The sequence below is a fragment of the Perna viridis genome, chromosome 10 (genome assembly GCF_037379345.1).
Source record: "Perna viridis isolate PV_CMFRI_1.1 ecotype Kerala chromosome 10, ASM3737934v1, whole genome shotgun sequence".
Lineage (NCBI taxonomy): Eukaryota > Metazoa > Mollusca > Bivalvia > Mytilida > Mytilidae > Perna > Perna viridis.
This window is the reverse complement of record NC_142454.1, coordinates 33,738,013-33,761,613: the sequence shown is the minus strand read 5'-3', so window position 1 is coordinate 33,761,613 and position 23,601 is coordinate 33,738,013. Positions and strand designations below refer to the sequence as shown.

At 31.8% G+C, this 23,601-nt stretch overlaps 2 protein-coding genes across 22 annotated transcripts in view; one reads left to right on the top strand and one right to left on the bottom strand.

Annotated features, from left to right (window-relative positions):
* On the bottom strand, nt 1-22,963 carry LOC148605505 (uncharacterized). 3 transcript variants are annotated; one of them, XM_088548863.1, is made up of 20 exons: nt 22,873-22,963; nt 21,310-21,415; nt 14,962-15,062; nt 14,408-14,477; nt 14,051-14,181; nt 13,620-13,708; nt 11,673-11,772; nt 11,096-11,139; nt 10,365-10,442; nt 9,641-9,837; nt 9,076-9,143; nt 8,452-8,558; nt 7,672-7,777; nt 6,933-7,032; nt 6,241-6,280; nt 5,735-5,786; nt 4,804-4,993; nt 1,344-1,461; nt 947-1,037; nt 353-576 (listed from the first exon to the last, which is right to left on the bottom strand). In XM_088548863.1, the coding sequence occupies exons 2-20, from the start codon at nt 21,371-21,373 to the stop codon at nt 496-498; spliced, it is 1,827 nt and encodes a 608-aa protein (XP_088404989.1). In that variant the 5' UTR covers nt 21,374-21,415; nt 22,873-22,963; the 3' UTR covers nt 353-495. The 3 variants fall into 3 exon arrangements, with proteins under 3 accessions (XP_088404988.1, XP_088404989.1, XP_088404990.1); XM_088548862.1 differs by lacking the exons at nt 21,310-21,415; nt 22,873-22,963 and adding an exon at nt 19,343-19,550 and having other exon boundaries at nt 1-576; XM_088548864.1 differs by lacking the exons at nt 21,310-21,415; nt 22,873-22,963 and adding an exon at nt 16,021-16,136.
* LOC148605504 (C-Jun-amino-terminal kinase-interacting protein 4-like) overlaps nt 19,578-23,601 on the top strand; it is a 59,259-nt gene continuing 55,235 nt past the window's right edge. For all 19 annotated transcript variants that reach the window (XM_088548855.1, XM_088548859.1, XM_088548857.1 and 16 more), the window contains exons 1-2: nt 19,578-20,028; nt 21,649-21,769. In XM_088548855.1, the coding sequence (XP_088404981.1) occupies nt 19,732-20,028; nt 21,649-21,769 (418 nt within the window). In that variant the 5' untranslated portion in view covers nt 19,578-19,731. The remainder of the gene's footprint in view (nt 20,029-21,648; nt 21,770-23,601) is intronic.

Genomic DNA, 23,601 nt, shown 5'->3' with positions numbered 1-23,601 from the left:
TTTATTATTATTATTTATTATCAGTTTCTGACAAAACCTATGAATTAATAATGTCTGATTGCAGAATTTAATATATTAAATGAATTAGAATGAACTGACAAATCCAATGCAAAGCAAATGTAATATATCTGTTTAATGCTTGATATAGATGTGTCAAAATGTCATTATTTTAATGCACTGGTTCTAAACTTTTCTTCTTGAATCAAAAACATCAGAAAGATAAAAAAGTATAAGATTGATTAACAGAATTGCAACACAACAAATAAATAAAAAAATCTCAATTCATTCAATGCTTATACTTCTTCATAAAATCATTTTGCATCAATTTTTGCCAACCACAATGAAAATTAATATACACGAAAATTACCAGTAATTCAAGCAATACCAATTGAAATTTTACTTCTACAAGTATATATTATATACAAATCACAGATATGCATGGTTTTCATAAGTTTGTATGAAGACAATTACTATAGTCCTTGAAAAGATTGATTGTTATTGAGCCCTCATGTACTGAGACAAATCTGGAACATCCTTTATAACGAAGTCCAACATCATCTGTCCATAAGCTTTTCCCTGAAAACATAAACAGATTCTATTATTAACTAGGAGAACTATTCAAATTAATGGGGGTGAAGAAGATTGCAATGAATACAGGAATACAGGACTAAAACTCCCAAAGCTAAATACATTTACATGGCAAGATTCAGCTCACAACTTTTGACGACATCAACTTAAGTCTATGAATGCAGACAACAACAATTTCAAAACTGCACCATAACATTTCATGACAGTAATATTTTTGCTGCAGTATAAAAATGTTGTAAAAAAGCAAATAATTTCTTCTTAATTTCATAGCCACAAGAATGTTACACTTTCCTAATTACATGTTAAATTGCATTGTTGTAGAGACTTCCCTGATATCTTTACATGCATTATTCATTACCTGAGGATCACTTCTTAAAGAGGCTATACCTCCACCTCCAAGTGATTCAGGGAGTACAAAATTCATAGCATGGATACCTGGTAGATCATATCTACAATAAAAAATAAATAAATACACTAGCTACAAACAGAAACAATACTCAACAATGGCATAATCTAGTAGAAATCCAAACTACCAAGAATACCAATTCAGATTTGAAAATAAAGAAAACTTGCACTGAGTAGCAAAAAAATGAGTGTACAAATTATCACATTGTACTATGTAATTTGTCTTCAGTACTAATATAAGAAAATTCCTTTATTCTGCCTCTGTCAGTGTACACAAGTAAACATGCCAGGTATACAAAGATAGACATTGTAACAAATTCTGTAATATAATTCATAACAGTAAAGCATACCTCTGCACACTTGCATTAGAAGGATTGTCAAATAGATGGAAAAAGTATTGCTGTACAGCATCTTGTGTCAACTGACTTCTGAGGTAGGGAAGAATTGCAGGGTGTCTGGCTATAACACCTACAGAAAAACAAAGATAGAAATATCATGGTAGTTCATAAAGCAGTCTCCACAAGTCTGATATCCTTAAAAATGGATCTACTAATCCATTGTTATTATTGATATTGTCAAAAATATCTATTTCAAGGTTGTAAGCTTATAAATTAACATAAGGATTTGTTCAACAGTTTTTTTTGGTTTTTATTTTTTATGAAAATATGCATGTACAACTATTTCTAGTTGATGCAAAACTGGATATCATTTGATAGGATTATTTCAAATAAAGAAAATTCTCCTACATGTATTTTTTTTTTTGTATTACTATAAAATTTACCTTATATTCACATCTTTTCAGGTATACTTTTATCAAAATGAACTAAATGATAATTTGATAACTAATTCAGAAGTCTTAAGGAGGTATACCAAAGGTAAGGGACATAACTTTTTGAAATCTGTGATATGTTTGTATTATATTAAATTCTCCAAAACCTATCAAGCTTTCATTTGAAACAGAATGAAATTTAAAATTTTTAAAGTAAAATAGGATTTTATAAAATAAATACTTACCATTATAAATTCTGAGTAAGTCCATTTGTGCAAGTCAAGCAGGCGGAATCCCCTATCTAAAAATATCATCCAATGGGATGACCTTATAGTAGCCATCTACCCTTTATTCATCCATTTAATTTTCAAAAGTAAGCAAGAAGCTATACAAAAAAATAAGATAAGAATGAATCTGAATGGCCTGAGAGTGAAGATGAGCTATGGCAGTCTGCATAACCTTGGTGAAAACTAGAGTTGCAGTAGATAAGCCGAATGGTAATGTTCTGAATTGGTAAACCTTGTTGTTCCAGACAAAACAAAGAAATTTTCGGTCAGAAGGACATATTGGAATAGGGAAATAAGCGTCTGTCAAATCCAGGGAAGTGGTCCACATACCTGGAAGTATTGAAGCTCTGATAGAATGATTGGTCTCCATCTTGAAGTGGGGAACAGCCAGATAAAGGTTGAAAATGGACAGGTCGATGACTGGTCTCATTCCTCCTGTTTTCTTTGGAACAAGGAAAATCCGAGAATAGAAGTCTGGATCTATTGATGATACAAGAACTTCCTCTACTCCTTTCTTGGTCAAAAGACAATCTATCTCTGCTGAGCGAAGAGATATTTTTTGCAGATGAGTTGTGTTGGACAGTAGAATATGAACTGGTGAAAGAGGTGGTAGTTCCTTGAATTTTGGAGTTAATCCCCCTCTCTAAGAGTTATTTCCCGAGAGAGAAACGTTCACCTTTACTGCTGCTGGAGTATGAATGAGCTGTTTCTGAATCTCGTCAAGAGGAAGACCAAAAAGTTTGTCGTCCAATGGAGATTTCAACAAACAATCCGTCAGACTGTCAGAAACTCTAGCTTTATCCAGAATCTCAGATCTTTTGGATAAGGTAAAATTTGCCAACTTCCCATAAGTAAGAGCTGAGAAGAGCCTACAGCTTTATCAACCTGAAGTAGGAAGAGCAATATCTTTCAGTAAGGGGGCTACAGCAGACAAATAATGTTCTGCTGTACCTAGTACGTAAGAAGCATTTCTAAGAAGATTCTCCGTTTTAGACCAGACATACTGAGAAAGACGCAGTCCATCCACAGGCTTTGAATTAATTAAAGAAGAAAAGGCTTTACCACAAGAAGGAACCAACTTACCCAAAGTGGAATTGGAAATATCATAATCCCTAGATTGGAAATGATCATTAAAGGAAGTTATACCAAAACCACTTACCTTGGAAAAATGAGATTCATTGGCTATGATACCTTCATTAACAATTTGAAGAGAAGTGGACGTGTGATTGGATTCTGGGAAACTAGTATGAGACTTAGGTAGGTCATTAGACAAACCACAAGAAGCTTCAAAAGTTGAAGTGAGTCTCTTAGGTTTGGGAAGTGACTGAAATGACACCTTATTGACGTCTCTCATAATAGAGTAAACTGAATCTCTACGATCCTTCAAAGCAGGAGTATCCTCACTTTCAGCAGCCTAGTTGGAATTGTTAGGAGACCGACCAATAACAGAAGGAGCAGTATTATGAACAGAAACATTCTGAGGAACCTGATCCCTAATTTCACCTTCTTCACCAGAGGAAAAATTGCCTTCCTGACTACCTGGGGCCACTGAAAAGTGTTCCTCATCATCACTATCCTCATGTTCACTTTCAGAGTTGTGAACTGTAGGAAGTGGAGTCATAAAGGAGCTTGGTGTGGGTTGGTTGGTATTTTTCTCCAAAGCTGTGAGAAAATTGGAGAAAGCAACAAACTCAGAAGATATGGATTGATGAAAGTCATCTAAAACACTCTTAAACCCATCTAATGAGGGGGCGGAGTTAGTAACCTGATTAAACTGACACCTAACAGAAGAGATAGGTGCAGTTGCAGGTATAGTAACACTACTAGAAGGCACTGCTACAGAAGGAGCAGGGGTTGACAAACTAGGAGTGAAACTTTGAGGACCAATAGGTCCAAAGTTGTTACCATAAGGCCAGAAACCAGGAAAAACCTGACCAGGAAAACCTGGATAAGAGTAAGTCTGAGGCCAGGGATGTCTTGACCAAGACATGGGGTTATTAGCCGAGGAGGGCAAAGTAACACCACAGTAAGACACTGGAGGCCTTGAACCAGGTAAATTTAGACCCATAGAAACACCAGGGGTACAGGAAACTGAACCTGTGGTGTCTACTGGCCTAGATATTGTAAGAGTTACCGTACCTAAAGTAGGGATTACTCTATTACTATCCACAGAACCTACAACCGGGGTCTGTAGAATAGTAGTGTTAGTCACCAAAGTTAAAACATCGGTTGATTGACTAGACACATTTGGAGTAGCCACCTGACTATCGTAAGGTAACAACCCATCCAAAAAAACGTCATTGCCAGTAATGGCTTGAAATGGGCTGTTAACATTAAACTCCATAATAAAGTATCAATATACAAAAATAATAAATATATAACAGAAAATTCCTCAAAAAGAGGGATTTCTAATATCACAAAATTTCAATATTATTCACAATATCATTTACCACATGTGTCTTCTTGCGCAGGTGGAAATTAAAATGGATGAATAAAGGGTAGATGGCTACTATAAGGTCATCCCATTGGATGATATTTTTAGATAGGGGATTCCTGCTTGACTTGCGCAGATGAACTTAATCAGAATTTATGATGGTAACATATTTATAGTAATAAAATCAGTCTAAGTTACTTTGATGTTTACATGAGATTGATGTAAAATGGTGAATACAAACGTTCCAATGATTTGTAAGAGTTGCACCCCTTACCATAGGTCCTTAAAACATCAGCAACTAATATATTTAGAGGAATTACCAATGTTACAGGTATTGCCTTTGTCACCACTTCTGGTGTAAGCCAATTCCTCTAATCTGTAAGAATGATTTCCGGATGGCACTGATCCCTCAACCTCTACCCCTTTGCTAGCTGATTTAGTATACTCTGAGGTAGGCACTTCTTCAGGCAGGAACTTCTCTTTATGCTCTCCATTCATATAGATATCAATCTAAAATATTAATAATACCAATTGAATTCATTATAATTACATTATTTCATTTCCTGTTTACAGCATGCGTTACTTTTTGCAATTCAGGTGACATATTTTATCCATTAATCTATTTCATCTTAAAAGAAGGCTACATTCCATTTACATAATTAACTATGCAGGTAATCCATTTGGTTATACAATTGTTCTGCACTACATTATTTTAAAAAGTTCTTGTAAATTTCTTCATTTGATAAATCTATCAGCCCACATCTGTTATCAAGTATAAATGTAAAACAGAAAATGTTAATTGCATTTCTTATCACAGTTTTGGCATTTTTGACAAAATTGCAATTTTTATTATGGCCGCTTCCCTTAAATAATTTAACCCTTTCTATTACATTCACATTATTCAAAATATAAGAACAGGTCCCTACATCAATTGGGCATGTTACATGCAAAAAAAACCCATGTCGAATTGGATTACATGTATTTCCTTTCAGAGTCCTCTGGCAATAATAATATTCCCTCCTACATATCTATACCTTATGCCCAACAGTGCTATAAAAATTCTGAAATTTTATCAATTTTTCATCATCTTTTTTGTTATCCTGTTATGACCTCTACTAATTATTTACAGTTTATTTTAAAGAAATTGTTGGATTATAAAAATGGCCCTCTGGTAATCTTACTGGAGTAATAAAAATAAAATGTATATCAAACAAAAATATTTGTTTTTACCCTGGTTTCTACATTACAAACCTGGATGTCAGACTTGGGATACAGAAATGAAAACAACCTTAAAACTGGGGTTCTGTAAAACATAAAACAAAGAAATACTGGTTTATATTATTACTCAAGTAAGATAACATCAAACACAGAGTTTTATGTCAGTGTCATTCATTTAAGTGTAAAAAAATACTCTTGTGACCTCTTGTTTTTACTTTATTTGCATATAATTGCGTGGGTGGTTGCCTAATGGATATCTTCCCCACTTTACTTCACTACTGAATGCACAGTTTCATTATTAATGAAATATAATATAATTGGTACCTTTTTCTTTGGATGTTTAAGCAATGTTTAATGTGTTTTTTATCATTGCCTTGTGTTATGTATTCAAACAGGCATTGGATGTATTTATGGTAAAATACCTACCACGAATATAGTGAAAAGAAAATTAAGATATCAAATATCTATCTATGTCATGCAGAATAAACATCTCTATAATTCCATTGCATTTCAGAAACAGATTTTCAGACATTACTTACACTCTTGGTCTCCCACCAACCAATCCTGTCAGTCCTGGTGCTATATATAAAAAAATATAACAAAATATTTAAAGCAAAACAATTTCAATAAACAACAATTAGATGCCAGCACTAATGTCACCTGATATACAATGACATTGTATTCAACATATAACGAGAATAGGTATGGTGTATATGTCAAAAAGACAACAACCCCATCGAGATGAAAATGTCAGCCCAAAGCCACCCATTGGTCTTCAATGAACAACAAGGAAATATCATCACACGGCAGACTGCAGCTGGCCCCAAAACATCATTAGACACAAGAGTTGACCCTATATATTCAAGTAACATAAAAAATAAACTAAAGGTGAAAACAAAACTAAGCTCTACATATAACAAGGGCAATATATGATTGTTATCATTTTGAATGTCTGCGATTAAAAAAAAAATTAAGTTTGTCTACAAAAAGATGATAGTATAAAATCATATAATTATGGTTCCATAACCTTGAGCAGGCCATTTCTTATGATTTGTTCTGACAGAAAACATCATTAAGGTTAATGGATGAAAGTTATAATGCTATAAACATCACTTGACTACCATAATCACACACACACATATACAATTAAATTTCTTAAATTTTCATGGAGGTTTTTCATTTGATCAGCTTTATAGCCTAATTGGTCATAGTCTGCCTAATATTGACTTACCCATTCCTGTACCAGCAGGAGCTATTTCTTTGGCTAAAAATTCTAATGCTTTCTTTTGGTGATGTTGTACAGCCATCCATAGAACACCATCTCTGACGCCCTGTATAATAATTGTATAGTTGTATTTGTGAGAAGTATATGGCAGCATAAAATATCTCAGCTTCAGAGAGGTATCTATATTAGAACTTGCATTGCATAGATACCCATGAGAGTGTGAACAATAATAATATAATTAGAGGCTAATACAAAGTAGAAATATTGTGAGCAAGGTCGCTAGAGTAACCCCCCACCCAAAAAAAAAAAAAATAAATAAAAATAAAAAAAAGTAAATACAATGGAATTTATTGATCTTTAGGAGGCATAAGACAATACTGTAAACATACTAATTTTCACTATTTTCCCCTATGGACAGAAAATATACCCTGCAAGATAGATTTTAAACATAATATAATGCTTATCATTTTTCATTTGAAATCCTGAAAATTGGTATCTGCAAATATGGTCATATGAGAGAATCTGGTAAAATTAGCAACCACAAGAATTATTACGTTTACAATATCCATATAATACACAACCACCCTAAAAAATTTCATCATTATCTTTCAAGTGGTTAAGGAGATTTACTCTGACAAGATATGTGATTAGACAAACAGCCACATGGAGGAACAGAGTGATTCCTACATATCCTATACTATGTTTGCAGGGTATAAGAAGAGCATTTATTATAACACAGACTTACATTAGGAACTGCTGACATAGGCCCATAGTTATTTTCTGAACCAATCATTTCAATGTTTACTCGACTAAAATCTTCTAAGTTCAACTGCTTGTATATTCTTCTACATCTAAAATAGTACTAGGAGTAGCAATATTTTTTTCATGTAAAGATACATGTGTGGAGGAATTACTAATATGTGTGCTTTTCATGTTCTATCAAATTGAAAATTTTATTCCCAATGAATTTTCCATTGAAATCTTCAATTCAATATTCATAAATCTATAACTATGAATGGCATGAAAATAAAATTCCCAGATATAAAACTTAATTTGCAGTAAAACATTATAAGAAATTTCTACCAAAATAACACCTTGTATGTTGTTAGCAAGCACTAGAAATAAGTTTTTCAAAATCAAGTTTGTCAAAAAATCAATCAATCATCGTTCAGATTTAAGAATTTTTCAGCATCTATTATCCACAATTTCAATACCAAAAAAACTCAATATGTGTCCATATATTCAATTCAATTGCTACTACAAAGGTTAAGAAGTGGCTGTCAATTCCTATATTAATATCAAGTACTTTGCATCTAAAAGAACATATTTGATTTTCCAAAACAATATCTATTCAAATATATGTTACTCCTTTTCAAACCATGCATACGTCATGCCACACTTCCAGACATTAAACTAATCATACCTTATTCTATACAAAATTGTATTATGATTTAACATTTACAGTTCTTTTGTAAACATGGCTGCTTTGTGTCCCTGATCACTGACTTCAGAAATGTACAAATACCTTTTTAAAATTTCTTCTGCAGTTTTCTGTCCTTTCTGTTTAGTATTAGGACCACCTATAACAGCTACAGCTGTAGTCCTAAAGCCATCAGCATATGTAGCACTAGACTTTATAATATTGAAGAAAAGAGTATAATGTTATGTTCAGTACATTTGAAAAGAATTCTATTTAAGGAGGTAAACCTCAGATTTTTGTAGTTTTCTTGGGTTTGTCACACTACAAAATTCAGTTCCTGACAAAAAGAGCATTTCAAGTTCAGTTGTATGATGGAAATGTTAACTCCACAAAGTCATAAATCTACGAACTGATATCTTTCTATAATCCTAGCAAATTGCTACACACCAATAAAAGTACTTTTACAGTATTAAATAGACCTTCAATAAATAATGGCAGGCACAAGACGATGAAAAGAGCCTTTTCTACTGCTAAACTTAGATCTTTCTGTTCAAAAGCATAAAATGTTGGACATTATTAAATTTAAATATCACAGTTTTCATATGTATCAACTTTTCTGATGAAGTCACTCCAACACATAGTTTTAACACAAATTTTATCTAGAAACTTGAAGAATGAAATAAAATGATGGTATGAAACTCTTTTGAGTTGCATGTTAAGAAATTGTACCTTGTACTGACTAGTTGGAGGGTTCCCTTTTGCACCAGTAACAAACACAGCAGAATCATCTGTTCCAGCTGTTTAATTATTATAAAATTTATAAAAACATGTATGATACAGCAATCAAAATATTATAGAGTATAAAATACTCAATTGTCATGTCCACTTGTGGGTAAACTGAAATCATTACTCAGTCTTTGCAGTGGGGTGAAAAAGGAAATATGAGCAGCATTAAGCTGGATATTATAAAAATTTACTGATGCAGTGTACAATGACCAATTACATGTATATTACATCTATATGCTACTATATTAGCATATAGATGTAATATACAAAGAGCAGAATTTACAGCTTAAAACATGTTATATGTGCAAACAGTTATACTGGAAGCACAAATATATAACGAGAATGGATATAGTATGAATATGTCAAAGAGAAAAGTTATAAATTAAAGTTCTTAAACAATTCTTTAAATTTTTATCAAATAAAAACAAAACCAAAAACCATACCATCATGTTTTCATAATTCATTGCTTCTAAAATCCTTTCTTCAAATCATTCATCAGGCTACTTACAGTGTATCTCATCAAGTTTGACATGAGTAAAGTCACACACTACATCTGGTAGATAATACTTGGTTGGATCAGCTATTTCATACACTAGTTGTTCACTAACAGTAGCTTTACTGACCAATCCTCCTGTTCCTTTGGGTTTAGTTACCAAGAAATCACCATTGGCACTACATTCAACAACTGGGAACCCTATATGCTCCCTGAAACAAATATTTTCAAAACAATATATGTGAAGAAATGTGTATAATTTGCATTTGGCCAAAAAACGAATTCAGTACATTAGATGTGTCGATTACACACCAATAGAAAAGAAGATCAAAAGCAAATTGAAAAAAAAACAACTGGAATTTTTTTTAAACTAAAGCTTTTTGTTGAAGGTAAGTCCAGATAAAGTAGATTATAATCAATATTAATGCAGTTCTGAAGCAATTTAAAAACTACTGGATTTTTTGTTTAAATAAAGCCATTTGATAAAGGTAAGTTCTAATAAAGTTGAGCAAGACGAAGCATTGACAAAATGAAAATAGGAAACAATGTACAGCTTGTTGTGTCATAACAATAAACACAATGTGGAATGACTTCCTTCAGTAGAAACTGAATCAAAATTGTTTGCTAACAGAACTGTACAGACAAACTTGGGGGGGATGCAGTTATCGTCCCCCATACGAGTGGGATATAATATGTGGTTGAAACAAAACAAGACATGAAAGTAGTTTGCTTGACTTACCAATTAGGAACCTTCTTCCAGTCTGTAAAAATACCTCCTGTAACTTGAGCACCACATTCTATTAAGTGACCAGCCAAGCTGTAATTAAATTTCAATACGTCAAGAATAAGGTATCCAAGTCCATAATGATAAACCCTAAAAACAATCTATAATGAACCCCTTTGGAATTTACATTAAATTGATACCAAGGGACTTTTAAAAAATGTTTGGCTTAGACAGTTTTTTTTTTTAATTACTCAGGGCTCAGTTCAGATAATTTTCATTGTATATCATTTTCTAAACAGTGAACCTACTAGTAATGAGTTTCCAAATGCATGATATTACTAAAGTATTTCTTGGTATGGTAAAGTTAGAAAGTATTGTGACATTTTCATTATTGCCAAAAATACAGACATAAAATCACATTTAGTTAAACTTCTCATTGTGACTTTTAACAATCACTGATGCAGGATTTTTCTCAAAATCATAAAATAAAGAGTTTTTAATTAAAATGATAAAATTGCAATCATTAATGCTGGAATTTTTCACGCCTTTGTTTAAGTTACTTCCTAGATATTTGCTACAGAAAAGCTTTGATATTTTTTTTCCAAATGCATAGTCACTTTTATTCTATTTTGCTGTAGTTATATTTTTGAAGTATTCACAAATCAGTTTAGACAGGTTTTACTGTAATTCTCAAACTCACTAATTCATGTTTACTCATGAAAACACTATCTATCATAAAAACAAACCTTCCAGCAGCTAGATGATCAAAGTCTGTCATGTTCCACTGAAACTGTAAGAACAAAAAAATCAGGTCTTCTCAAGTAGCATTCTTTATAAAAATCAGACAGGAGTTGATTCATGCATTTCAAAAACCTGCCAATTTCAGTTACAGACCACATAACCAGCTTCAAGTGTCATTAGATTGTTGTACTTTAGAGACAGAGAATATATATATTGCATATGAAATTGTCACTTTGCAAGAGTTATTGTTCTTGACTTGATTGATGAATGCATGATTTTCTCCAAAATAAAATCTGTATGCAGAAAGGACTTGGCATATGTAGATTGAAAAAAGTAATTGTTTGGTGAGCTTTTCTGCACCATAAATCACCTCTACCATAGGCAATGTCTGAATTTAATATGAACTAGTACTTTAAAAGCACACAGTATTTGATAATTTTTTTTTCAGGTAAGACTTTTTGCTGTAACTTTTTTTAAATCAACCCTCAAATTATACCAAGCAAGATTTTGTTGTTGTAATAGTACTATATGCCTTTCCATGATCATGATTAGTCGAAATCTGTTTGACATATACCAACTTACTTCATGCACAAGAGGGCCAAGAGCAAGGGCACTATCTACACATCTTCCTGTTATTACTATATCAGCTCCAAGGTCCAGTGCTCTAGCTATTGCACCAGCCCTTTAAAAGAATACTGAAAATTCATATACCTTAAATAGGATCGTTGCTATTGGAAACACACATGTTCAAATAGAAGTATGTATACTTTATAGTGTATATAAATGTTCAAAGAAGTAAATATACAAAAACAGGTATATCCATTTTTGTTGAAAGTAACACATGGGCTCAAATTAATGTGGATATGACGTCTGGGACACTGAATTTAATTTCTGACATTGTATCTTTGAAATCTTATATGCTTAGGTTCTGAACTGTCAACCATGTTCATTGACACTATATTCAGGGCTTTTGGCTTTCTTCCATAGAGCCCATTGATTTTTAATTTAGAAAGGTTTAGGGTATCATTTCACAAAGACTAATGTACATGTATATACTTAACAAACCAATGGGTGTTACATGCATGTAAAATTTATGTAAGCTTTGTAAAAGGATGCTAAGGATAAATATTCACCCCTGCAGCTGATTATGAAAGAAAAAGCATTGAAGATGTTCTATATCCAGTTAAATAATAATAGGATAATTAATTGGAAAGAGTGAATAACCAAAATATAGTCACAAGTGCTGAAGAATGCCTAGATTTACACAGGTGTGTGGAACTTGTTCTGCACACAAGTTAAATCTTAATGTGTTCTTGGCGCAAGTGTTCATATTTTTGTTATTCACAATAACCAATTATTAATCCTATCTATTATATAGATTGCCTCCATTATCCGTTGCTATTTTCAACATGAATTTAAAATTTTGTGAACGGCGGATTGATATTTGTGTAGTGATGTTCTGGCAGGAGAAAATGAAAGAGTGAAATTACTGAATTTATTTCACAGTGTGAATTATCAAAAATTTTTACACTGGGAACATTCAATAAATCACTGCTATCTATATAATAATAGGCTTTATATCCTCGAGTAGGATGCTCACATATTGAAACTCTGTTATCATTAATATCAACAATAGATATAAGTATATGTTCCAGAACATACGAGTATTTGGACCATATATGAGAAACCTGTATGGTCTGACCATACCAGTGCACTCACATGGTCTACCATAAGACAGACCACAGAAGTATTTAGACTATATGAGTACGTATTTGTATGTTATTAGAACATAACCTATATGTGCTCTGGTTCCTATAAATTGAAAATACAGTAAACATATTTATCATGAATTTAATATATAACATGAAATCGAATCGTAAAAAATTAGCCGAATGGAGTGGCTGTTACAGGCATACTTTTATAGAAAACTACAAGACCTTCATCAATACCCAGTTGCTTTTGGAAATTCATGATGAAAGTACAACAGACGCGAACAATTCCAGTGTTGGGATAATCTTACATCATCTGAAAGTATGCAAAGCTCATTGTCCATTCCAAATTCAGGACAGTTAGTCAGAAAAAACTTCTTTTCTTTCACATATTATCAAAAAACTTTTCCATTTAGCAACACATTATTTATCCTGTCAATTTTTTCACTGATAAGCAATTGATTTGAAAATTTTTCTAACAATATTCTTAAATATGTTTGCAATAAATCTTCCCATATTTTGTACTTCGTTTTTCTGAGTCCTATTCAGCTGTTCAATTCTATCACACTGTATTAGAGATGAACAATACTCACAAAGTTCTAAAATACTGAAGGAAGTTTAAGACGTAGTTTATAAAATGTCAGATCGTATGGTCCAACCATTTATATATTTCTAGAAATTACCCTTACTGTATGGACAGTATGTGAATTGTCTAAATACACATGTGGCCTGAATCATACATGTAAATGTTTTAAACTTTTGTTAGCAAATATTTATCTAGTTACTAGCATGATATGCTGTTTATTCATTATATTCTCACCCCAAGTAAGCATTCATACTGTGGATAGTTTTAGGGAAAGTGAGACCAGAATCCATATCAGTTATATTCCTCTGCTCTAGTTCTTTTTTCTGAAAATAAAAAAAATAGACGATAATTTACTGAATATACCTTTAATGCACCTTAAAATACACCAAATATGTTCTTATTGTCATTCCAAACAAAACAATATTTCTAAATATTCTGCTGAAAGTAAAAATATGCTGGTAGCTTCTTGAACTCAAAGATATATTACATTTGATAGAGAATAGAGTCCTTCGAATGCCAAAATCAAAAACTATCTGCTGGCATTTCAGCATAATATTTTCAGATTTGATATTTTGCCATCTGTAAAGGGAGATAAATCATAATGTTTTTTATACCTCAACTTTTCAGTGTATCAAGTAAGCTCTATAATCAATTCAATTACTAACTTTTGGCATTAAATCATCCCCAGTGACAACAGCAATATTTAAATGGACTCCAGCTGTGGTACAAACTTGTTGTAAAGCTTCAGCACATGATTGTGGATTAACGCCACCAGCATTACTGATCACTTTAATACCTGTTAAACATGAGCAAAGTGAAAAAGATATGTCTTTATAATGGCATTCACTTCAAAATAAATCAAAAGTTTTACAGTAGACTTAAAAATTTCATTTTACAATAACTGAATGAAATAAATTGATAACATAATTATAAATATTAAGTCTTATGACTCATTACTCATTCTGTACTCACTTTCAGCCTGAATGTATAATGCACATGTGATAATGGTGTTTAATACTTACCTTTAGACTTTATGTCTTTAATGAATGGAGCTAGACAGATTTGAACAAAATCTGGAGCATATCCCAAATTCTATCAATAAAAAACATATAAAATCATGAAAGTTTGAGCTTGAAAATACATTATAGATAGTCTCCTTACATGTAGTTCTGAGTTCGGTAAAAATATTGGGATTTCCTCTTAACACCTCCACAATCCCCTGACTATCCAGTATTCAATACTTGGTTTGAATTTGGTGAGGATACAATTACATGTATGTACATTTAAATAAATCATATAGTGTGTTTAACTACATGTACAAATATACAGATTCAGTTTATATTTTATCATTTGCTGACTATTCTGTTACAAGTATTGGATGCATGGCCACAGATTTCAACAGAAGCTGTCAACCAGCAATATTGGACAGCTACTTGCTCATCTCTATTGAACTCTTTCCATATTTTCATAGATTTACCTGCTACTTTTTCTTTTTTTTCCTGCTACTAAAATACTACTGACATCCCTTAATTGGCATTTCAAAAATAAAAGCCTTGAAATAAAACTGATTACTTACCGGTTGTTTGTGTTTAGCAGATATGAGGAGAGACATAGTGATCTCTGACAGATAATCAAAGACCAAATAATTCAGCTTGGTTCCATAGATCAACTGTGGTGCTGAAATTATCAAATAAAGATCCAAATGTAATATATTTTACTTTGAGATTTCTTACATTTTTGACAAATATAACCATCTCTTATTGCTTACCGGGTATAAAATGATGGCATATTCAGGGGATAGTTTCTTTTCACTTGATTGAGTGCAAGTTTTTGAAAGAATCATGCAAATTAGGAAAAATCAGAAACATGCATGTCAAAAACCCACGGATCTGACAATAAACTGAAGGATGCTTTCTCCATTTGAAAAGACCATTATTTCATAGTTGGATCCCTGGATTAACTCAGAATTTTTTCAATAGAATGTTAGAAGAATTAGGGTTTTTGAAAGGGTCATCCTCCATTGAAATGTTCATTTTCACTGCATTTTAATGAATTTATAACTCAATTTACCAAAGTGATATAGATAATCTCGTCTTTTTTCATTAATTATGATGGTGCAAATAGTAAAATTTAAACTTTCAGAATGGGTTTTTTTTCAAACCATGTTTCACCTACTGCTTGATTCAACTAATATGACGTCTTTGTATCGTCAAACAGTATATGTAAGTACAACCCCATCTTTAGCACCTGTGCACTGTCTCTTTTCTTTCGCTTCTATACGGGGGAGGTTAAACAGAACAGCTGTTATTTTGGCTATGCCTAGGGAAATTTTTGTCACAAAAATTACCGTATTTGTCCTATTAGAAAAGAAATAATTTGTGGAGGGGTAGATTTGTACTCATTTTAATTTGGGTACGGCATTTATATTTGATTATTTAACACTGAGCGATAGCGAGGTGTTAAATGAGAATATAAATGCCATACCAAAGATAAAATGAACCCCTGCACGAATTATTTCTTAAATCATCTCATGATCTTCCTTAGGTAGTTGAACTGAGAATGAAGGAGATTTAAACTGTCGATCAGACGATTATTTAGATATTGATAGTAAATTTATCAGGTAATAATAACTTACTAATCAAGAGAAGATTAAATCTATCCCCCAAACATCATTGTATGCACGGTTACTGGTGCTGGGAATTTCACTAGTGAATCCATCCAAGAATGACACTAACACAAAACGGAATAAAGTGACAAAAATGCTGTGAACTTTCTAAACAACCATAAACTATGCTTAATCTTTCAGAAAATCACAATTATGACAAGTACCACTAAAAGGTAAACCTTACTCTAAGATTTAATGATGAAATTAGTTGAAACAACTTAAAATTTACTTTGTAACTATTTACCACCATGTTTGTCACTACTTATAATATCATGAGTAGTAAATTTTTCTTTACCTATCAACTTCTCTACATTTACTTTTATTAAATTTTATATCACTAGTAAGTCTGAGAAAGTTAACATAACTCATTGACTTGTCATCATTTCATTGGTGAACCTGTATTAAAGTACAATCGTGGAAATTCATTGTTACTTTAAATTGTATGAAATTGATAATTCTGTGCAAAGTAACTTGATTCTGTTGATCATAAATAATACAACATTTTACAAACTAATTAAAATCATATCTTTGATTATGCTACTCTCCAATTTAAAACTAACTCTTTCAGTACGCTATTTTCCCTTTCAAAATTAAATCTTTGATTACTCTTATTTTCATACAGAATTTTGACTTGGCACATGTCAGATGGCATACTTTAATCAGATTGACCCTACTCTACCAATTAAAATTTGGCATGTGACAACATTTTGGTATGAAGTATATCATTATTAATAATAGAAAGGGAATCAGGAACTAACAGAAAGGCCATAACAACTCACCAATGAGCTGAAAGTAGGATGACTTATAGAGATGCATATTTCCCACTCATGTCATATCGAATATGAAATAAAAATCATATCTGTATACTGTACAGTAGGACAAATTTTGGAGATAAATGCATGTCTTCTACTACATTGTTTAAGTTCAAAATCTCAAAAAAAAGCCATCACATGAAGATTAAAGAAAAATTTGCATGGTAAATAAATCATAACAACAAACAAGTTTCCTAGCTTAAATTTTATAGACGAAAATTAATTATCATCCAAATCAAATAACAAAGGTGAGTTTAGACATGTATTTTAACATACATGTGATAGACTACTTAACTTATATTAGTAATTTTCTTCAATATAGTTAGATACTATTTTGGTTTGCAAACAATCACTATCTTGCAAGGTAGCCAAATAGCATGAAATAATCATACATGTACTGGATCTCCTGTACTTGGCGATTGCAATACAGGTATAAAAATTTGTTCCAGTATTGTATACTGGTATTGTACCAGTATTGTGATTTTTAAAAATATATATATTACTTGTATATCTATAGTATTGTTACAAGTAAGTATTGTCATGAGCATTGTGAAAATTTAACTCAAGTACTGTTTTGTCATTACCCATTTCTACACAGGATTAACTTTTATTGATGTAGCAATGTTGACTTTGATATGAAAGACTGCAAAAACTGTTGTATGACATTTAATTTGTACATTGTACATGTTAGGAGAAAATTGAGCACTGTTTTAATGAAAGCGCAAATCAAATCACAATTAAGAACAAATTAAAATATCATGATAAAATTACATATCAAGGTGGTGATACACAGCTACTGTCATTAGAGTGAGTCTTAAATCTTCAATGGTCTTAGTCTAAAGTGGACCCTGTTCTTGTAGTAGATTGACTAGGTATTCATTTTCTTTGATCTTTTCAAGGTCTTTTTTCCCCAGTTTACTTAATAGTAAAGAAGGGATATGACAACTAGCATATAAATAGATGACACAAAATCTCTGAAAGCAAAACAAGAGTGTTTTTATTGCTGTTCTTCATCTCTTTTGCTTTTCAATAGTTGATGGCATGAACTAATCCAATCCAATACACTGTAAGACTGTGATATCATATTTTCATTATTAAATTATAATACTAAGTACAATACTGGTATACAAGTATTTTACAAAATTTTGAAAAAAAAATCACAGTACTGGAACAAATTTTTACACCAGTATTGTTATTGCCAAGTACAGGAGCTCCCATGTACTTCTCAGGCAATAGAAAATACAAGGAATTCCCACTAAAAAACTGGGAAATATACATATGATACATATATATATGCACACTTCATATATAGTTTATTAATGCCTAGTTTACAGTAGGTCCCAAAATTTTAATTATAATTTCTTAACTACACACATCATCATTAGACACCCCTATATTTGCCCTCCCAGGTGTATCCTTATGCTTTAAACTTTTTTGTATTGTATGTATTAAAGGCTTCAACCATAGTCTATGCAATGTACCAGTACAAAGTAAGTGGAGTCCTTAGTCCTTCAAAAAGTTCATCCCTTCAATTCCTAATTAATGTTATTATTTAATGTAATGATAAGAAAGAAGGCCTTAAGCTCCCGTCAAGTTAATTGAAACTGGTGTCAACAATTAGTTTGTAAAAACAAAATGCCTGAACTGACTTGGTAATTAATTGGCAATGAATGAGAAATGTTTTTGTAGCAAATTCACAAACCTTAAAATTTAATTTCTAGGGTTAATTAACACTTTCTGTGCTTTAACACATTTCATTTTGATTTAATTCCCTTTTATCTTTTAAATGTGGCTAATGTTCACTTATTTATTATTCTTAATTGTTAATTGAAAGTCTTCTGTGATTTTATAATGATAAAATAAGCAAATATTTTTTTTTAAATATGAAAATTGCACTTAAATCATATTCCACAACAGATTTTTAAAAACAGAGTTTAAAATCCTTGTTTCCCATTTTTCTAAACATTTAGAGTATTCCATAGAACAGTTATTACAACAGGAAATTCCCTTCATTGGTTCTTTGTATTTCCCAGCTTACCCTTGAAAGTAAAGAGTAGATCAAAATCTGAATAATAATTTACATAATTTGTAAACTCCACACCCTTGTATTGCATTATTTTAAGAAACATGAATAGTGTGTACTAAAAAAACTCTTTATTATTGAGTTTGTAATAAACCGCACAATTCATAACAGGTGTGCAATTCTTCTGTACTGTTATCTTTATGTATTTGTATGTTTTTCAGTTTTAATATATTTTGATATATGATAAAACGATTAGTACAATATTTAATCCCAAACTATATCATATCTCATTCAACAACAGATAGTCAGATCCAACCACTTTTAATTCAAATGATCATATTGTTTTTATCTTATGAACTTTGAAAAAATTTCATGCAGCAGGTATAAGAAAGTTTGAACCTTTGAACTCAATGCATGATGTAGCCATGTACATGTAAGAGATTAAAATTCAATATACCGGCAACAGCAGTGTCACCCCAAAATCCACAAGCACAACCTATTCTGACAGTCCTCCCTTTTAAAAGGTGAGATGAAAATCTCAAATTTGTGCATCGTGTTTTGTATGGCAGTGTTAATCTGGCGAGTGTTTTAGGTATTTTTCTGGCTAGGACTTTGAGCACTGTCATGTTTTTGTATTGGCCTCCAAACCGGAAATGTCAATATTAATTTCGCGCATGCCCAGTATGTCACATGATAATTCATACATCAACTTGTCAAGATGGACGACGCTTCAGACGTCAAAACATTAACAGACCCTGCTTGTTTCATGTATATTTAGCACCTTAACAAAATGTAGCAAACCTTTCTAATTATTCACCAACCGTTTAAGATTTTCGCAAATTAACGATGGCGGCGATAGCTGAAACTGTTTACGGTACAAATGAAGAGGGTCATGTTATGTCCGAGAAGGTTTCAGCACTTGCCACGAATGTTTATAAAGAGTTCGAACGCATGATCAAGAAATATGATGAAGATGTTGTTAAAGAATTAATGCCTCTAACAGTAGGTTTGTTGGAGGGACTTGATCAGGCACTTCAAGACAAGCAAGTATGTGAAGTTGATGTTGAGCTGTTGAGAGATGACAATGAACAGTTGCTGACCCAATATGAAAGGGAAAAGCAGCTGAGAAAGGTTGCAGAGCAGGTATAAATCATTATTTATTTCCATAATAAGGAATAAAAAAATTTATAAGTATTAATGGAAAAAAAAAGAACCAGAACAAAAAAAGGTGGTTATCTTCAATCTTTGTTGTTATTGAATGGATAACTTTCGTGTACGTGAGTTCTCTAATGTATAGTATATTGTCTCCCTTGTAAATCCTCATTTGTATTTGTGAGATGGTAAGTTTTCAATTTCTGTAGATTAGGACACTAAATTTACTCTTGACCTGGGTAAAGTTTACATTATGTTTCAATTTCCTCATTTGCAAATTGACATAAAGCATTCTTTTGTATGTGTTTTTTGCATGTTTTGAAAACATTAAAAATAGACCCATTGACTGAATGAAAGCTTTAAATGTATGTCTTGTAAGGATGAAACTATTCATTGCACTATTGATGTATCACATTATTTTTGGTTACGATACTATATATTTGACTAAGGTTTGGATACAATACAATACAGGTCAAAATACAACTTTTTTCACAAGCATTTGATAAAATTACTATGCAAATAGTGAAGAAGGACATGTCTTGTAAGGAAAATCCATTTATCTTTGTTTAGACCAAGTTTTTAGACTTTAAGTATGAAGCCAATTCATCATTTTTTAAATCTGTTGAATATTTTTTATTCTAAATTGAAGAAAATATATAGTACAATATGCTGATGTGTGTCATTTTCATCGTCACCCTTGTATCACGACACGTATTGCAATGTGAGGTAGGTGATGTCCTTGTGTCTTCGATATGAATTAATTATATATATATTTGAGTAGGTAAATAATTATTCTATTGCCTGACAATACAATACATATCACGGTGCCAGACTGATGATATTATACGTATCACAATACCTGGCTGATGATACAATACGTGTCATGATTCTTACTTAGATCTCCTTTGATGTCACTGAATATTTTTGCATCTAGTAATCATATGGCTTGTTCAAGCTTTAGTTTATGCTATTTTTTGCCTCCACACAACAGATTTATATTCAGCTGGTGGAGTGACAAGTCTTCTGGTTGCCATTCAAGCATGTGTTTGTTTACTTTTGGTACTTCTGGTTGAAGCGATTATAGAATCGGATCAGAATTGTGTAAACGGTTCCCCGATACCCAGATCGTAGTTGGAAATATCACAATGCACTGATGGAGCATTGTCTCCCTTTATTTGAGTACATGTATGGATTGTCAGTCATGTAAAGATTATAAAGCTAATAGCATCTTTTGTTAAAGATTTGTTGAATGTTTTTAAATATTCACCTTACCATGTACATTTGTACCTTGTCTTTGAACCAAATTTAGGTCTTCTAATAGATAGATCCTGTCCATCCCACTACTTTCCTGTTTACATGTCCATGTGCCTCTCTATTTCTGGAAATGAATGCATGTTTTTTTTTTGTTCAAAAATACATGTACATTTTAAGTACATTTGTACTTTGCTGTCATAGAAAAAGAGTTTGGTTCAACTTGTATTGGGAAAACTGAATACAGTGTTAAGAGAACGTTAGGTTAACAATAGTTATGTTAGTGATGTTTGACAATACCCCTGTTTCAGCTTTTCATGACATACATGTACTTGTAAATCAGTCTATTACTCTTTGCAGAAATATCTTGAAATGGAAGATTCTGTTGATGGAGAAAAAAAAGAATTGCAAGAAAAAATTGAAAGCTTGGAATCAATAGTGAGGATGATTGAATTGAAAGCCAAAAATTCAGCTGACCATGGTAAACTATTTATAAATGATGATATTACTGAGGATTCCTGTCAATCCCATAGCCTATTTGTCAGAAAAAAAATATGCAATTAACATGAATAGGCAGTTAACCGAAATTATCATAATTACCAAATATTTTCAGTGTTAAAGTGTGACATATTCTTCTATCATGTCGAATTAGATCCCTGCCACAGTGTCTAGTCAAGAGAAAGCGAAAATAGTGTTGTAAAAAAGTTTTTTAGAAGACTGAAGTATTTCTTTAATGATCTATTGTTGTTTTACCCAATTTGGTACATTTTTGAGTAATTTTGAAAAATATTTATGCAATGAAGAGGAATTTTCTAATTTTTGGCCTGAAGTTATGCAAATAAGAGGAATTTTTTACATGGGATTAGGAAATGTTTTTGGTCCTTGAGCTTCTATGCAATTAACAAGTATGCAGTTAAGTGGAATCCACTGTACAACATTTTTATAGCACTATTTTCATATATGAAAAAGAAATGTTCACATACCACACAAAAGCATAAATTATAGCATACAAGTTACAACACATTACAAAATAAACAATAAATAATTGTTAATTTATTCTGTTTTAGTCAATTTTATTCTTAGTCCATCTGGTTATACTTGTGATGAGAAAGATTTTTAAGACTCATCATAAAGGGTTCAATCAGTGTTCTCCCCAGGCTCTTAAAGCACTGTGCTTTATAGCGCTATTGAGATTGGTATTGTGCTACCAGCACTGTGCTATAAAGTTAAATTTGAGGATGAAAATTCAATTACGACTGGAAACGTGTGCCCTGAGGTCTTTTACGGCATCCTACAAGGTAATTAGCTCTTGAAACCGATAGCAGTAAACACGCTGTGGTCAGTTGATCACCGTATGACCACACAGGTGTCTGAAGCCAATATTGTTATCAGTCACCCCACCTGGCCACAAATTAATTTTAAAGAAGGTATCAATCAGATACTAATATCTTATTATGAACCAATCAAAACTGACAACTGTAAAAATTCACTCAACCCTGGCCAAAAGCATGTGGCTATTTATAAATGCAAAGTTGAATAATTGCACAATCACATGATGTTTTCAACATTAAGAAGCTGATTTACCTTATAAAAGAACATATTAAATTCCCAAACAATATTTATTCCATCAGATACTTCCAAAACACTTTGAAAAGAAAAAGGAAATGACCGTCTTTTGTTTACATTTCCATGTTGTTATGTACCAACATTTTTGGCAGGAAAATGAGTTAAGAATCTCCCAAGTCTATAAATAGGACAACAGGTGTGGAGAAATTTTTTTTGGTAAGTCATGATATGGGGTTTTTGTCATGAAATAAACTACATATAAACATAATATTTATAAACAAAACAAAACAACTAGTGTGCCAACTTTAAATAACAGGATTAACATTTTTGTTTTTTTCCTGGTATAACTAGGTCAACTCCACACTACTGACTTCCTGAAAATTTTTGGAAACATGAATATTAAGACCAGACTAGTCTATTACATGTACCTGATTAGATAATATTCTTAGTTTGAAAGTTACTAAGACTAGAAAAGGAGTTTAATAGAGATTGCGCTTAATTAAATGAATATCACATTCAAATGAGCCAAATGAAAAAAAAATAATTCCAATGGGTCTGCTGTCAGCAAAAAATTGTGGAACACTTGGTGTGTATGAATTACAAGAAATATTTATGAAGAATTGCTTATCAAAATTTTATAGAATATCTTTAATTTTTCTGTTAATTTAAAAAGGAAAAATAAAAAACCGTATTATAGTTATCATTACTGCAAAAGAAGAAAATAGGTAAAATATTTACCTACGAATA